The 18,375-nt window shown below is 35.5% G+C and overlaps 1 protein-coding gene across 1 annotated transcript; it reads right to left on the bottom strand.

Moving 5' to 3' along the window:
• Positions 1-11,406: 11,406 nt before the first annotated feature.
• Positions 11,407-13,345, bottom strand: LOC110924439 (cytochrome P450 CYP82D47). Its single transcript, XM_022168445.2, has 2 exons — positions 12,407-13,345; positions 11,407-12,315 (listed from the first exon to the last, which is right to left on the bottom strand). The coding sequence occupies exons 1-2, from the start codon at positions 13,343-13,345 to the stop codon at positions 11,680-11,682; spliced, it is 1,575 nt and encodes a 524-aa protein (XP_022024137.1). The 3' UTR covers positions 11,407-11,679.
• Positions 13,346-18,375: the final 5,030 nt, after the last annotated feature.

Here is an 18,375-nt window from a genome sequence, read left to right on the forward strand (position 1 = left end):
ATATACAAATATATATTGTTAAAAAACAAGTTGGAATTCACTGTAGAACATAGTGGACTTTGATGTTTTTAAATTAAACTAGGATTTTTCTACCGTGCGTTGCGGCGGGGAATTCACGTACGAACTAAATGATAAAGATCGATATGACTATGTAAAATATAAATGCGTAAAAAACTAAAATTGAAATAAATTGTAACAAATGGTAGAAAAAATGGTGACATGGTATCTATGACGTGGTGTTGCGACCCGAACAAACGAACGAAAAAAATTGTGGCGGTGACGTAGTGTTGAGCCGTTTCCAAAAAAATTATATCCTGTATTTAATTTTTTGTAAAAAAAAACTAACAAATAAAAGTTATAAAAGGAAAATAAAACTATTGAGTTAAAGATGTAATTTTTTATAATGTACAGGGCTAATTTGAAATTAAAAAAAAGGAAAATAAATAAAGAAAGAAATATAGCCGTCAAAAGTCTAAGAACCAAAACCTTGGTTATTAAAATATAAAACAAAACAAAAGAAATCTTGTCAGATGATTTAAAAAACTAACAAAAGTTGAGGGGGAAAAGTATAAGAACCAAAACGTTGGTTGTCAAAACATAAAACAAAAAAACAAAAGAAATTTATTAGAGTGTTACAAATGTCATTAAAAATGTGTAAATTACGTAAATGTCATAAAGAAGAAGAGTTAATATCCGAGTAGATGACATTCTTGTAATTTAAAGAAAATAGAAAGGATATTGGGTACTGTAGAACATGATGTTCTTCAATATATAGTATAGTATAGTATAGTATAGTATAGTATAGTATAGTATAGTATAGTATAGTATAGTATAGTATAGTATAGTATAGTATAGTATAGTATAGTATAGTATAGTATAGTATAGTATAGTATAGTAGTATAGTATAGTATAGTATAGTATAGTATAGTATAGTATAGTATAGTATAGTATAGTATAGTATAGTATAGTATAGTATATATCGTATAGTATTAGTAATAGTTATAGTATAGTAGTAGTATAGTATAGTATAGTATAAGTTAGTTATTAATGTATAGTATAGGTATAGTATTAGTATAGTATAGTATAGTATAGTATAGTATAGTATAGTTAGTATAGTTATAGTATTAGTATAGTATAGTATTAGTATCAGTATTACTATAGTATAGTATAGTATAGTATAGTATGTATAGTATAGTATATAATAGTTAGTTAGTATAGTTAGTATATATAGTATAGTATAGTATAGTATAGTATAGTATAGTATAGTATAATAGTATAGTATAGTATAGGTATAGTATAGTTATAGTTAGTATAGTAAGTATAGTATAGTAAATAATATTAATATAATATAATATAATATAATATAATATAGTTAGAATTAGAATTAGAAAAATCAGATTATAAATATTCAAAAAAAATTTAAAAAGTATATATAGAAAAGATAACACATTTTTTTAAACATATTTGATATATAGAAAAAAGGTATTTAGGTATATAATTATAATTATTTATATTTTGTATTTGATTTATATAAAAAAAGAATATGGGCCTATGTGCCCTGTGGCTAAATTGAAAATAGAAAACTTTTGATAACTAAATTGAAAAGGAAGTAAATTTACTATAGTTAACATGGTGTATTTTAATATATATTTATATACTCTTAATACAAAAGAAAGGTCGGTGGCAAACTTTATATTTTTTTTATTCTAATTACTCGGAATCGATCAAACACGGTTAATCTCGACCAGAATCGGATCTAGTAGGTCAACATAGGGCAAGTTTGACGTAAAAAAATAAAACATAATTTCTATGCCTATCATATTAAAGAATTAAAGAATAAATATAATTTTCACGTATTTTGTTACAAATATTAGTAAATTTATGTTATTTAACATATATTTAAATTCCAAAAATTAATTTCTTCATAATCTAACATGTCCGATTACTCTACGAGTACTCTCCGCCTAGGCCGACTACTCTCAACTCTCCAGTCGACCGACTAGGGAGTGCCTAGCGACTTTTGCAACCATGGATATAATTCAAATATAATATTAACTAGTTTTTTATATCGCGCGTTGCGGCGAAACCGAACAAAAGATAATGTAAAGCAAACGTGATTTGAAAAAAAAAAAAGCATGTTGTTTAGAAAGTCAAACCATTAGAACGATTTAGTTTATCATCGTACCGTTTTATGATACCAAATAAATACTTTATTTTGAGTATAACCCCGTTTTAACAAAACTTATAACGAAATGTCAGGGAAAGAAATCAAGCACAACTACGTACTTAAATTTTTAGAAAAAAAGTTATAAACGTAACTTATTAAAGAAGTATTAAATTAATCGATAAACTAAGATATGTTAAAAAAAGAAAATAACAATTATTAAAAAAAGGTAAAGGAAATAGATGTTTAAAAAAAAGAAAAATATGTTATTAAAAGTAAATATAATAATAAACTATTATAATGTATTAAATAATAAAATAATAAAAAGTTATATATTATTATAAAAATAAAATTACTATTTATCGTCCCTTAAAATCAATATATATATATATATATATATATATATATATATATATATATATATATAATTGTTCCGTTGTATACGTGTAGCAAAATAGTAAAATTGTATTTGATGAAGTAAATTTAAAAAAGTTGATAGTGTTAACAAAATATTTCAGTCACATTTGTAACAAAACTGTGACAAAATTAGGGCTTTTTGTTTGTGACGCAGACTTGTACATAATTAGGGTATTTTTTTAGGTTAAAACTGCGTCGCAAATATGTCGAAATTTACGAAATTTCAGTAACAAAATAACCACTTTTCTAATCATGGTGCACTTTGCAGCCGTAGTGTTTGAAATATAGTCCAAGGTTAAAGGACTAGACAATTATAAAATAAACAACGTGTACCATACCCCCAACAAATTGCAGCCCTAAAAACTTCAACACCATACGCCCAACAAATTCACCACTCTACTATCTGCAACACTAAGGGGCTGTTTGTTTTTTTGAAGAAGAGCTTCCTGACCTCTTATGTCTGCGTCGCGCAGACCACGCGCAGACCTTTGGGTCTGAAGACTGTTTGTTTTCTTGAAGACCTTTCATTAAAAAAGGTCTGTGCGTCCTCTTCTTGAGGCAGATGTGGACTGATGTCTTCAAGCCTCTTCTCATTCTTCTTTTTGCCCAGCTACAACAGACACAATCACCCCCCAAAGAAACCCTAGCTCCTTCTCCATCTCCTCCCTTCTCCCCTCCACAGCCATCGCTGCCCTCCTCCTCCCCTGCTACGCCGCCCGGAATAATGCCAATCACCCAGTCTAACTGGTTTTGAACCAAACTCAATTTAATTTTTTACTCAATCCACATGTTTGCACCTCTGGAAAACATAATGTAAAATTCCTTTGCCCGAATTCAAGAAAGAAATTACCAGCATTCAAATAGGATCGATGGTTACTGATCGAGACTCAATATTAAGTAAACTGCAGCATATTGTTTTGCATCTTTCTTTTGCTCAGTCAGCTTCTACATGCATCTTTCTTTTACTCAGTCAAATTCGCTATTTTGGCCCCTTATTTTTATTCCGAAACATTTCAAATCCTCAGAGATGGTGTTTTAGTTTGATGGCTACGATTAGGGTTTTTGTTAGGTTAATTTAACTAGTTCTGTGATGGAGAAAGAGGGGTTTTTTTGTGAGGATTAAATTAAACCACATGGGTGAGATGTTATGGTTGGTGTTAATTAACCATGATATGTGACTGTTAAACTTGAGGAAATTGGGTCATTATGCACATGATGAGCAAGTAGCACCGGTGAAATTTTGTAGTTGAATATAAAAAATCAGTTTATTTATATTTTAGTTTATTTCAGCAGCTTGCAGAAATTAAAAAACAAACAGTCTTCTTCTTGCAGACTGCAGAGGTTTGGTCCACCTCTTCAGTTACAGATGTTTGCAGATGTGGTCCGCAGACCGCAGACGTTTTACTTCTGAAAAAACAAACAGCACCTAATACTCGCTTCAGATTCTTCCATAATCAGATTAATAAGGGGAGGAGGGGTGGTTCACTAGTGATAGTTTCTATCACTCTCACTATCCAATCAAATCATGCCATGTCATCAACCAAATTTCTATCACTAGTGATAGAAATGTAGGGGGGGTGGTATCACTAGTGATGGAATTCTATCACTCCCAAATTTTTTTAATTTTTTATTTTAATATTAAAACAATAAATCAATGTCTGAATATTTAGTGGATTTGAGGGGTTCAAAAGGAATCTTTGTCTGAATATCACTAATTTTGAGGGGCTATTCAATTGCAAAACGACAGAATACATTTGGCCCTTACTAAATACAACGCGTTATATAAAGCACGCGTTATACTTTTCCAACGCGTTATAAATTTGAGGCGGCGGTGTTCCGTGATGGTTCAACAAGTGATGGGGTGGTATAACGGACCACCCCGTGTGGCCTAAGTATGTTCTTATTCAATTGGAAAAGCGTAAATCACAAATGAAAGGAGAACGAAAAATATATAGACGGGATACATGCTTACTAACTGAAAGGCCAAAACCTACATTAAACTAGACTTATTTATTATGCTAACAGAAACCTTGCCGCTCAATTGCCCAGAGAATTGATCATAGTTTCATCTTCATTCTTATTCAGATTCTGGAACTCAGAGTCGAGCTCAGAACTTTCAGGCAATATCGAACCTGTAGAAGAATATGCTTTGATCGCACAACTTGAAGCAGGAACGCACATAAGGATTTATTCTTCTTTTCATCGATTGATGCATCTGTTGTTGTTTGAATGACTTCCCACAGCCCTTGATCAACCAAGATTGCCTCCCCCACGATTGCCAATGTCGTAAAATTTGTTCCTATCAACTTTAGAACCTACTGAGATATCCAGCATGTCACTTGGCTTGGATAATTGCTCCTGCGTTTTGATGTTCTTCTTCCATCCATGGCTTCATTCGATCCCCATCTCTTTTGATTTCGTTTGGAGGTTAATCAGAAGATTGTTACAAAAAAAAATATATATATCTTTTTCTCTTCTTAGATTGTTGGATAATTGCCATCTCAAATAGGCTCTCTACCTTCATAAATTTTTAATCTTTATAAAATCGGTTAGTTCATTAATACTTGTTCTTTAACATGGTTTCAAAGATGAGTTGAATGCAAAATTCAGAAAATATGACAAGTTTAGAAGTAACTTGAAACTAGGAAGAGTTGAGTCATCATACACAATCTGCCTTTAGTGAATCCCTCAAGGGGAATTCATGTTCGAAATCTTATTCATTATTTACATTTACATTCTTTGTGTTGTTCTGTAATCATACATCTTACTTATCATGTTGATGATCATGATCTAGTTGTATGAACACCTTGATGATTTTTGTATTGATTTGGACAACGACTTCGACTTTTCTCCAAAGTTTCAATTTCTACCCTCTCATCTCTAACTTATAACACAGCAATGGTAGAAGTAAGGTTGTCCCATGCTTTTTGTACTAACTTTAGTTTCAGACTTTTTCGCTATGACGACTCTCGATCACAATTTCGTAAGTGATAATACATGCATCAACAATCAATTGATTACAAACGTCATAATTCTTGTTAGTTATTTAAATTACAGCAGATAATCGTCTTAGAAATCGAGTTACGACCAGAATACAATGATGCTATTAGATGAAAGTATGAAGAAAGGTAAGGGGAGGGGGGTGGTTCACTAGTGATAGAATTTATCACTCACAAGCACCAATCAAGTTCCGCCATGTCATCGACCATTTTTCCATCACTCACAACCTTTTTAGTGGGGGTGGTCATCACTTATCACCACACCCAACAATTTTCCCCCAACCAACAATTCCACTCACAAAACCAAACCATCACGGCGTTAATTTTTCCACGCGTTATACTTTAGAAAATGCCATCACACGTTAATTATATGGTGGCTGATATACAGAGGCTAAAAATTCGAATTTGAACTCCAACGGTAATCAACGATCGAAACGAGATACAGATAATTCACCACTCGTTCTCTCGTCGGGCACTTCTAAACAGGATATAGGATACAGATCTCACCACCTACAACCTATTCAGACTCCAAAGAACACCTCCCTATTAGCCAAATAGGAATAGCAATGGAAATTTTAGAGTTTTCTCAAAGAGAAATTTTGTAATTGATAACTGAAAAACCAACTTTCATCCGTCTTGCAATACAAAAGGAAAAAAAACAAATAACTGACTAGCCACTACCTCTGAAATTAAGGAAACATTACTGAATTAAATAAAAGAAAATAAATCAGAAAATAAAATTGCAATAATGGGAAACATGGCAGTGGCTGAAATTGCTGCATGGTAGTTAGGTGTTGACTTGGACCAATGTAACCCATGAAACTTGGGTCGAACTCTCCCCTAGATCGGATCCTTGCAACTGGGTTTTCGCATCAACGACTACTTTATTTAAATTTGGGGACGTGGGCCTATCATCCTCGCCATCGTGAAAAGAGTTTGTCCTCAAACTTGGAAGAGGATCAGCTGGATCATAATATGGTTGCAGGTTAGCGATGTTGAAGGTAGCTGAAACTGCAGAATCGCCAGGTAGTTCAAATTTGTAGGCGTTGTCAGTAATTTTGGAGAGGATCTTGAATGGACCGTCTGATCGTGCATTAAGCTTCGAGTGTCTTTTGGAAGGAAACCGTTCTTTGCGAAAGTGAATCCACACGAGATCCCCGGGGTGAAAGACAAGGTTGTGACGTCCTTTATCCACCCGCCGCTTGACCCGTTCGTTCATCTGACTGATTCGCTGCCTAACCTTATCATGTAGTGCTTGAATATCAGTGGCCATTTGGTTCGCTTCAAAACTAAAGTGGTGAGCGACGTCGACCACAACTAAATCAATAGGAGCACAAGGGTTACAACCATACACAATTGTGAAAGGACTATAACCTGTTGTCTTGTGTGGAGCTCGATTGTATGCAAATTCAGCATGTGCCAAGAGATCGTCCCACTGTTTGATACTCGTTTTGATTAATGATCGCAGGAGAGTTCCCAAATTCCGATTTGTGACTTCGGTTTGGCCGTCGGTTTGCGGATGGCTGGAAGTACTATATTTCAGCTTTGTACCCAACTTCTTCCATAATGTTACCCAGAAATGACTTAAAAACTTCATATCACGATCACTGACAATTGATTTTGGTAACCCGTGCAGACGAACTATTTCCTGAAAATATAGGTTAGCAACTTGAACGGCATCATATGTAGTATGACACGCAAGAAAGTGTGCCATTTTAGAGAATCGATCAAAGACGATGAGAATTAATTCTTTGTTGCGTCGGGTACGAGGCAGCCCGGTGATAAAATCCAAACTTACATCTTCCCAAGGTGCATTCGGGACAGGAAGAGGCATGTATAACCCATGGGGTGCGGAACGACTTTTAGCTCGGTGGCAAGTGGCACATCGCCGAATCAGATGATCAACATCACGAGCTAGTTTTGACCAGAAAAAATGTTGTTTGAGCATCAATGTTGTTTTGTCAGCCCCAAAATGCCCCGCCAACCCACCTTCATGTACTTCTTTGATTAACGATTCTCGAAGACTAACCTTGGGTATACATAGCCTGGTACCCTTCAAAAGAAAACCATCCACCAACTGGAAGTCTCCGACCGCTCGAGTCTGACAACGAACGAACAAATCTCCAAACTCTGAGTCGGTAGAATAACCATCTTTAATAGCATCAAGACCAATAACCCTAGGGCATAAAGTCTGTAATAATAAAAATTTACGAGAGAGAGCATCTGCACCTTTATTCAACTTCCTAGACTTGTGCTTAATGGTGAAAGTGAAAATTTGCAAAAACTCAACCCACTTAGCATGTCGTGATTGTAATTTGTGTTGGCCTTGAATGTACTTTAGAGCTTCGTGATCGGAATGTAAAGTGAATTCTTTTGAAATTAGATAGTGTTGCCAATGCTCGAGTGCCCGAACAATGGCATAAAATTCCTTATCATACGTAGAGTATCGCCGTTTAGCATCGTTAAACTTTTCGCTGAAGTATGCTAATGGACGACCACGTTGGGTAAGAACAGCGCCGATGCCCACACCAGAAGCGTCACATTCGACTTCAAAAACCTCTTCAAAACACGGTAAAGCGAGGACCGGTGTCGAAGCCAATTGGCGTTTAAACTCCTCGAAAGCAAATTGAGCCTGTTCATTCCACTCAATGTACTTCTGCTTAGTTAACTCAGTCATTGGAGCCACTATGGTGCTGAAATGACGAACAAATCGACGATAAAACGAGGCCAATCCATGGAAGCTTCGAATCTGTTGTATCGAGGTAGGAGTAGGCCAATCTCGTATCGCTTGTACCTTTTTATCGTCTACTTGAATCCCATCTCCTGAAATTAAATACCCCAAAAAGGTGACCTGTGGAGAGAAAAATTCACATTTTTCTTGGTTACCAAACAATCGTTCTTGAGCCAAAACTTCAAACAATTGTTGTAGATGATCACGATGCTCCTGTTCATCCTTACTATACACCAAAATATCATCAAAATACACAACAATAAACCTCCCCAAGAATGGTTTAAGTACTTGATTCATCAGTCGCATAAACGTGCTAGGCGTGTTTGATAAACCAAAAGGCATAACGAGCCATTCGTACAAACCGTCTTTCGTCTTAAATGCCGTTTTCCATTCATCACCTTCAAAGATCCGAATTTGATGGTACCCACTACGAAGATCAACTTTAGAAAAGACTTGAGAACCATACAACTCGTCAAGCATATCATCCAATCGCGGAATCAGAAATCGGTATTTAATGGTGATCTTATTAATAGCTCAGCTGTCACAACACATCTGCCACTCTCCATTTTTCTTTGGTACGAGTAGAGCTGGAACAGCACATGGACTAAGGGACTCTCAAATCAGTCCTTTGGACAAAAGGGCATCTATTTGTATTCGGATTTCAGCGGTTTCTTGTGGGTTCGATCGATAGGCGGGTTTGTTGGGTACTATTGAACCGGGAACGAGATCAATCTTGTGTTGGATTGATCGGAGCGGGGGTAAACCGGGTGGTATTTCAGCAGGGAATACATGGGAATAGGCTTGAAGTAAGGGTGAAAGTAACGGGTGGGGTTCACAGTAGGATTGGCTAGCTTCTTCATCAAGGCTGAATAAAATTAGCTCTCGACTTTTGGCAAATTCAAATTGATCAGCTTTCAATAGAGTGGTGAGTGGTAATTGTTTCTTGGGTGGGTTCAAAGGTGTCATAGGAGTAAGTGTTATTTTTCGTTGGTTGTGATTGAAAGAATACGTGTTTAAATACCCATCGTGCATGACCCGTTTGTCAAATAACCAAGGCCGACCCAACAGCACATGACAAGCATCCATAGGAATTATATCGCACCAAATCGAATCTTCATACTTCCTGCCAATACTTATAGATAATAATATTCGACTTGAAACCTGAAGTCCTTTACCTGGATTAAGCCATTGAATGACATAAGGTTCCGGGTGGGGTTCGGGTGTCAACTTCAGTTTCGAAACCAGGGTTTGTGAGGCCACATTAGTACAGCTCCCGCCATCAATTATTAACGTACAAACCTTGTCGGAAATGGTGCATCGAGTGTGGAAAATGGCTTCCCATTGTTGGTTTTCTTCGGATTGAATTGTACTACTCAAGGCACGTCGGACCACAAGTACCTCCCCTTCATCGGGTCCAAGAACATCTTCCTCTACAACATCAGATTGAGGAACCATATCAGCGTGTTCGGAATGGTTTAGGGTATTATCAAATGCTTCAAAATCTGCCAGAGTCACCATCTTCTTGTTTGGACATTCAGAAGCAATGTGTCCAAGTCCCTGGCATCGAAAACATCTTCTGGGTAATTTAGATTGGGTAGTGGGGTTTTCAGTAGGATATGTGGGTTTTTATGGGGTGGTGGTTTTGAAGGTGGGTATAGGTTTGGTGTTTGGTCGGGTAACTGTGGTGGTCTTGTTTTTAGTTTTGTGTTGTAAATCAATTTTATGGGCTAACATGGATAACTCTTCCAACGTGGCATATGGATAAAGCTCAACCACATTAGAAATATGAGTGTCCAGTCCTCCCAAATATCGAACTAAGGTTTGGGGTTCGTCTTCGGGTAAGTCACACCGTCTTCGGGTAAGTCACACTTCATAATGAGATACTCAAATTCTCGGGTGTATTCTTCAGCGGTTCGACCTGATTGTTTCAGATTGTGGAGTTGCGAAAAACTGGATTGGATATGGTACGAAGGTAAGAATTTTTCTTTCATCAACCGCTTCATCTTAGCCCAATCTTTCACCTTCCCTTTGCCTAAGCGTTCCTGTTTAGTACAAACATTCGCCCACCACGTAGACGCATATTTTCGCAACTTCAACGCTACCACCTTCACTTTGTTCGCCTCAGTGGTCTGACGGTAATCAAAAACTCGCTCAACAGTTCTAATCCATTCTACAAACTCATCGGGATCGAGTCTGCCATCGTACTCGGGAATATCAATCTTAATGTCATTAGAATAAAAAGAACCAGAACCTGTTTTTCCGCCGCTTCCCGATCCTCGAACCGATCTGATAAATTCTTGCGATTCACAGAAAGCTCTTTGATTTGTTCTTGCATGAGTTTCATTTGCTGGGCCGTCTCCGCCTTTTCGGGTTCAAGGTTTTCGGTTACTTTCTTCAATTCGGCAGTACTGCGGGTATCCATAATGGTCAATTGAACCTTAAGCTCTGATACCAAGATGATATACAGAGGCTAAAAATTCGAATTTGAACTCCAACGGTAATCAACGATCGAAACGAGATACAGATAATTCACCACTCGTTCTCTCGTCGGGCACTTCTAAACAGGATATAGGATACAGATCTCACCACCTACAACCTATTTAGACTCCAAAGAACACCTCCCTATTAGCCAAATAGGAATAGCAATGGAAATTTTAGAGTTTTCTCAAAGAGAAATTTTGTAATTGATAACTGAAAAACCAACTTTCATCCATCTTGCAATACAAAGGGAAAAAACAAATAACTGACTAGCCACTACCTCTGAAATTAAGGAAACATTACTGAATTAAATAAAAGAAAATAAATCAGAAAATAAAATTGCAATAATGGGAAACGAGGCAGTGGCTGAAATTGCTGCATGGTAGTTAGGTGTTGACTTGGACCAATGTAACCCATGAAACTTGGGTCGAACTCTCCCCTGGATCGGATCCTTGCAACTGGGTTTTCACATCAACGACTACTTTATTTAAATTTGGGGACGTGGGCCTATCAGCAGCGGTGGGAACAATCTGGCCATCATGCGTTATACGAAAGTATAACGTGACCGCCCCGCGTTCTCTAATAAAGTGTAGAAGAACAAAGAGAGCCCAAGAGGTTTTCTTTTTATTGATCAAACTGAAAAGCATACATCAAAAGTAGCAGCAGATACATCTTAAATAGGGAAAACAACCAACGTAAACAAGCACCAGACCCGGACTTCAAAACAGACTTATTCAAATGAAAAGTTGAACCATAAGCTACCAAACGAAGCGATAAACCAGCACAACCTCTTGACTCAACTCCCAACGGAAACATCCATGTTAAAACACGTGAAAGAAGAATGAATCACATGTTAACATACAAGGACTGCATACTTTGAAGCTGATAAATCATCCACCAACACCATACATAATGCCAGACGATAAACGAGGGGCAAGAAGAACCTCAAGTGGCATTTCTTTGCAAATAGTAATTCCAAAGCTTTCACTCATGTCAGTTGGTTCGCTTGATGTCGGTTTCAGAACAAACAGTTGCATCAAAGTAGCTAATGTTATACGTAACTCATGAAGAGCCAAGACACCACCAGGGCACATTCTTCTCCCGCTACTGAATGGAATCAAATCAAAATGTTTTCCCTTCACATCAACATTCTGATGACTTGTCAAGAATCTTTCTGGCTGAAACTCGTGGGGATTCGACCAAGTATTTGGGTCACGATGAATCTTTGAAATATTTACCAGAAGACGGGTGCCTTTTGGGATATTGTAGCCACCCACAATGCAATCCTCTACGGACTCATGAGGCACCGAGAGAGGTGCAGCAGGGTACAAACGCAATGTTTCTTTGATGATCGCTTCAAGGTAGACTAAGTTCTTCATGTCTGACTCCTCCACTAGTCTTTCCCTTCCAACATGCTTATCAATTTCTGCTTGGGCAGTTTCTAGTGCTTTTGGATTGTTAAGTAGTAATGACAATGCCCATGTTAGAGTTGCAGATGTCGTGTCCAAGCCTGCTGTTAGGAGTTGCTGCAATTACATTATATACAGCATAGTTGGAAAAATATGTCACTAAGAAAAAATCACAAATTAAGAAAGAGATGCTAATGTTTGAATTTACGTGGCATGTGGATTTGATAATTGTATCATGGTCAAAACCTTTTGGAAATTCCGTTTCAGAAGCACCTTCAAGAATGTTAATTAACACATTTATTAAAACTTGATTGCCTTCATGTGGTGGAACTGATTCTCTTTTAGCTTTTTGCTCCTCGAGCCATCCCTCGATGAATTCGTCCACTTCATTCGCCGTCTTTGTCATGCGTTTTTTGTATCCACCCACATCGAAAAACTTGAGAAAAGGGATGTAATCAGATGCCACAAAGGCACCCAATAATTCAAAATATTTTCTAATAACCACCTGAAATCTAACCCCTTCTTTGTCATTAGGAGAAAACCTCTTTCCTGATATAATCCTAACCATAATGTTTAATACCAGTTCTCCAAACCAATGACTCATGTCAACCTTCACCATACCTGAATTTCCACTCTCTTTGTTTGTTAACCAAACATCATATATACTTTTTATTGACGATCTAAGTTCTGAAACTCGAAGATGTTCAAGCATCTCAACTCTGCGTTGAGAAAGAACTTCGAGCATCACAATCTTGCGAAGTTGTCTCCAGTAATCCCCATAGGGACTAAATCCAAACACGGCATAGTTATAGGCCATAAGTTCAAAAGCCAGTGCTTTGGGTCGACTTGCAAAGGCCTTGTCGTTTTTGGTCAAGCATTCGCGGGCTGAGTCCGCGTTATTCACCACCAAAGCTTGGTGAAAACCAAGCTTGATGGTGAAGATAGGGCCATATTTTTCCGCCATGTCGCCTAAAACCTTGTGAGGGAGCTGAGATCCACCTAGAAGGTGCAAGTGTCCGATTACAGGCCATGCATTTTTGGCTTGAGGTGGCTTTGGATCCGCCCCTATCTTAGCCCTCTTTTTGTTGATGATATAAAGTAGGAAAAGAAGAAGAGAAAAAATTGTCGTTACAATTAGGAACTCCATGCTTTGTTGTACGAAAAGAAACAATGTGAATACACCTATATATATGCATGTAACCCCTAAGGTGTGTGTGTATATATATATATATATATATATAATGGATGTAACTATAGGTATTCGATTTAAATATGAAAATTTTGAAATTTGACTGATAGGAATTTGATTAGTGATGTAGTGTGTGTTACGATAACGAAGAGCAAAACACGTTGATTCTGCGAATACCCGTGTTGATCTTCCCCAAACCTTCAAAATTCAACCCAAAGGGCATAGAATTTGAAGTGAAAACAGAGAATTTCGAAATTGAAGTCTGATTTTCAACTTACAAGAGAAACATATAAATAATGACAGAAATTCGAAATAGGCCACGGCCATGGGCCAAACACAAGCCCAAAAACAAAATGCCCAAAACACTAAAAAAAACATAAAAAGGTAAATACCTAATAGAAATAAGCGCTTTTGGGCCCGGACGATGACCCAAACCACCGTAAGCTGTTTGCAGCAAGATGGAGCTCGTTCTCATCGCACGCCCAAAATGGACCCCCGTAGCCCAAGTTGGAGCCATTTTAATGAAGCCCCTTTTGTCACACGATCTTGGACCTTCAAATACAAGATGGCCCGCTCCTCCATACTTGGACCCGCATCAATTAGCAAGCTTCGAATTTTCAAATGTTCGAGTTCGAGTCAATTCAAATTTGAGTCAACTATTCGAATAGAATATGATATTATAATTTTCAGTTTGATTTAATTTGAAATTCTGCTTCAAATTATACATACATATTTTTTATATTTATATATACATTAATAATGGAAAAAAAAACCATTCTAAATATTAGACCAACTCTAAAAGCCCTTGTAAATAGTAAAATGATATATTGTTATTGGTGAATTTGAATTAAATCAGGTTTATTCAAATTTGATTCAATTTCAAGTTTCAAATACAAATTCAATTGAGTTATGAATTGGGCACAAAATTCGAACACAAATTAGAATTGAATAAATCAAATCCAAATTGAATTTCAATCGAATATGGATTTAGATAGAATACATAAAAATTTAAAAATCGATTTGATTAATTCCAAAGTTTGTTATTCAAGTAGTTAAACACCCCTAGATGTGGAGGCCTAGGAATATTAATCATAGAAAACCAAAGTTTAAACCCAATATGTAATATTTTTAAGGTTAAATAAATAACTAAGGGTAAATATTACGAGAACGAGAACAAATGGTATAAAAATGAGTTATTCATTCTTCCAATAGTTAAAAAAACTACAAAAAGAAAACATAAAAAATATAAACATAGGTTCATTGTTCGCTAATGTACATGTTTATAGGCTATGTGCATAAAAACCATGAAACTGATATATTTATAGACAAAATATCATATACAAATAAAATTATCGTACAAAACGTACGAATAGCGTGGAAAAGTAAAAAAGCGCGGTAGCATTTGCGTAATTATTCTATTCCTAGAGTAATTATCTTGATGAACTAGTAGAGTAATTATGATACATACTACTAGAAAACTAAGCAATTGCAACAAGAATTTGTGCCTGAAAATAACAACCGCAAAATTAGCTATTGTATTCTGACCGATCTCTTATCGGTGACAAAAATAGTGACGTTAAGTGTATCTGTACGCGAACTTAACTCTACAGTTATATACACTAACAGGTTTGCCCATGCAATGTAAAGAGTGTCCCTAATGCCCCATACCCGAAACCTGATCCCAAATCCATTCTAAATGTGTTGGGTTTCGGATTTACCCATCGGGTTTGGGTTCAAGACTGGCACTATTCTCAATCGGATGTCCGGATGTGTGGCCTCTTGTAGTCGCATATGAAGGCTGGTCCCCATGATTGCACTGGGCCGAAAGAAATTGCCCACGATGAAGCCCAATATTCGGTGTGGTTGTAATTATAATATTACTTATTACCCACATACCTAATTTTGTTTGGAAGCTTATTGCCCAACATACCCAAATTTGGAAGTTTATTTTGAATCCATAAGATTCTCATTATCCTAAATATACAAAAAGGAGTTGAGGGAATAGTGTCAGGCAAGCCTACATATACAAAAAGGAGTTGAGGGAATAGTGCCAGGCAGCTTGCCTGGCACTTCCCTATTGGACCACCCTTTTTTAATTTAATTTTATTTCCAGCTTAAAATTACGATTTCGTTCTTTGTTTAAAATTACGTTTTTGCCCTAATTCAAAATAAAATTATATTTTAGCCCTGGCTAAAAATTTACGCTTTTGCCCTCCGTCAAAAACCCATTTATAATTCTACACTTAGTTTAAATATATGGTTTCACCCTCCGTCTAAAATTACGCTTTTGCTCCCCCTTCAAAATAAAAATATGTTTTTGCCCCTAGCTCGAAATTACGATTTTGCCCCCAACTCAAAATTATGTTTTTGCCCACAGTTCAAAATAAAATTATGTTTTCCCCCATAGCTCGAAATTATGATTTTGCCCTCAGTTTAAAATTATGATTTCGCACCCAGTTCAAAATGTTTTTACGATTTTGCCCTCTGTTCAAAATTATGATTTTGCTCTCATTTCAAAATTTACGATTTCTCCCCCAGTTAAAAATTATGATCTTGCGATCGTTTTACTTTTTTTTTTTTTTTGCAAAACTATAGTATTGTTTTATTTGAGTTAATTGCCAAAATCGTCCATGAGGTTTGAGCAGGTTTGCCATTTTTGTCCAAAATGACACTTTTGTACCAAATTGCCCCCAACGTTTGTAAACTTTTGCCATTTTCATCCAAACGACGAACTTAGTTTATTTTTTTCTGTTAAGTTGAGGATATTTGAATGAAACTGGCAAATATAAAACCACAGAGACGATTTTGGCAATTTACTCAAACTCTTTTAAATTTTTTTTTATTTAATTAATTTTGTTACATATATAATAAGAAAGAATATACATGCAATTTTTATATGAAAAAAATAATAGCTTTCTCACATAATTTTTATAAATTTTCATCCAACCATAACTAAGTTAATTTTTCTATTAAGGCGAAAGATGTTTATAAAGTAAGACAGAAATTAATTTCTGAGTTTTTATATAAATCACTTTTATAAAAATAAAATCTACTTAAACCTCTAAATTTTATAAAACTAAAATGCTTGTGACCTTATTGAAAAAGGTCAAATAAAAAAATCTTATCATATGTACCAGGTTTGTAATTTATCTTCTACTCATTTAAATTCGCTCCTAACGAAAAACAGAAGCCAGTGCCCCCTATCAAACAACAAACAACGTATCGTTACCAAACCTTAAAACTACCCACCAAATTGTAATTATAATGCTATGAACCAAAAGTTTCTTTACTCAAGCCACTCAGAATAATTATTAGTTAGGTACCCTCATAATCTTAATTAAATAAATACTTTATTTCTACCAACATATTTCCTAGGTGCTCAACACATTTAAAAAATATGTAACGTTTTACAATTTTTTCTATCTCTACAACTGATAAATACTAAAATTTGTAATCGATTGTTATGTGTTGCACACCGATAACGTTTTCTCTTTATAAAACTGATTTATATAAAGAAGCTGTAAATTAATTTATGTCTTAATTTATAAAATTTAAAACATCCTTCACCTTAACAAAAAATAAACTGAGTTGGTGATTTGGATAAAAATTTATAAAAATTATGTGACAAAACTATTATTTTTTTTCTTCTAAAAACTCCATGTATATTCTTTTTTATTATATATGTAACAAAAAATAATTAAATAAAAGAAATTAAAAAGGGTTTGAGTAAATTGCCTAAATCGTCCATTTGGTTTTATATTTGCCAGTTTCATCCAAATATCCTCAACTTAACAGAAAAAATAAACTAAGTTAGTGGTTTGGATGAAAATGGCAAAAAGTTACAAACGTTGGGGGTAATTTGGTACAAAAGTGTCATTTTGGACAAAAATGGCAAACGTGCCCAAACCTCAAGGACGATTTTGGCAATTAACTCGTTTTATTTTGCTTGGTTGACTCAATGTAACTTTTATTGTGTCAAACAGTTGTCTAACACTCGCTCATTGATCCTGACAAATTGGTATTTTACCCCAGCTCAAAACTACAGACCTGTTATTGTTTTAATTTTTTTAGCAAAATTATGGTAGTGTTTTCGTTTAATTGGTTGTCTCCGTGTATTTTTTTAGATCGTGTTATAAGTAGTATGTACAAGTAACCTAAATACATGCATACATGTTATGAAACTAAGAAATATTTGATTTAACGCCCTGCAACGCGGGCGGGCATAGTGTAATTTTATTCGTTCAGGCATGCCTGATACATGCTCATTTGTCCTGAAAAATTTCAATTTTGATTCCAATTTAAAATTATAGTCTTTCCATCGTTTTATTTTTTTTTAGTAAAAGTATGGTAGTGTTTTTGTTTTAATTTGTTGACTCGATGTAATTTTTTTTGAGATCGTGTTATGAGTAGTATGTACAAGTAACCGAAACACAGACCATCCGATCGAACGACCATCTGATCGAATGACTATTCGACCAAGTAACTTGATTTGATAAGCCCAACACTTAAACAATTTTCAAAACTTCAAAGAATACCAGTTTCAAACGAATAGCCATCTGTTCGTACGGCCATTCGTCCGGATGACCATCCGAACGAACAAGTGTGATATCGCTTCGGTCATATTATGACATAATTCTTTTGGTTTAAACTTTTGCCTGTTAACAATACTGTATTTGTGTTTTCTCTATTGGTTGCTATACTGGATTCCAATAACACGTGGGATTGTCATAGTGAGTGCCAGGACTGTAATGAACCGAATCGTTACCAACCGAACGGTACCGTAATGAACTAAACTTATCCCAACCTTTTTTTCGCCACGGAGCGCGGAAGAATCCCACTAGTTCTAATTATATGTATTTTATTTGTGTTAATTATTTTCTACAAATAATTTAAATATATCTTACCAAGAAAAATTTAATTTTTATTTGAACGGACCCAAAATTTTTGATAATCCCACCCATTTATTATATGTTCCCTCCTAATATTCA

The sequence above is a fragment of the Helianthus annuus genome, chromosome 2, assembly GCF_002127325.2.
Source record: "Helianthus annuus cultivar XRQ/B chromosome 2, HanXRQr2.0-SUNRISE, whole genome shotgun sequence".
NCBI lineage: Eukaryota > Viridiplantae > Streptophyta > Magnoliopsida > Asterales > Asteraceae > Helianthus > Helianthus annuus.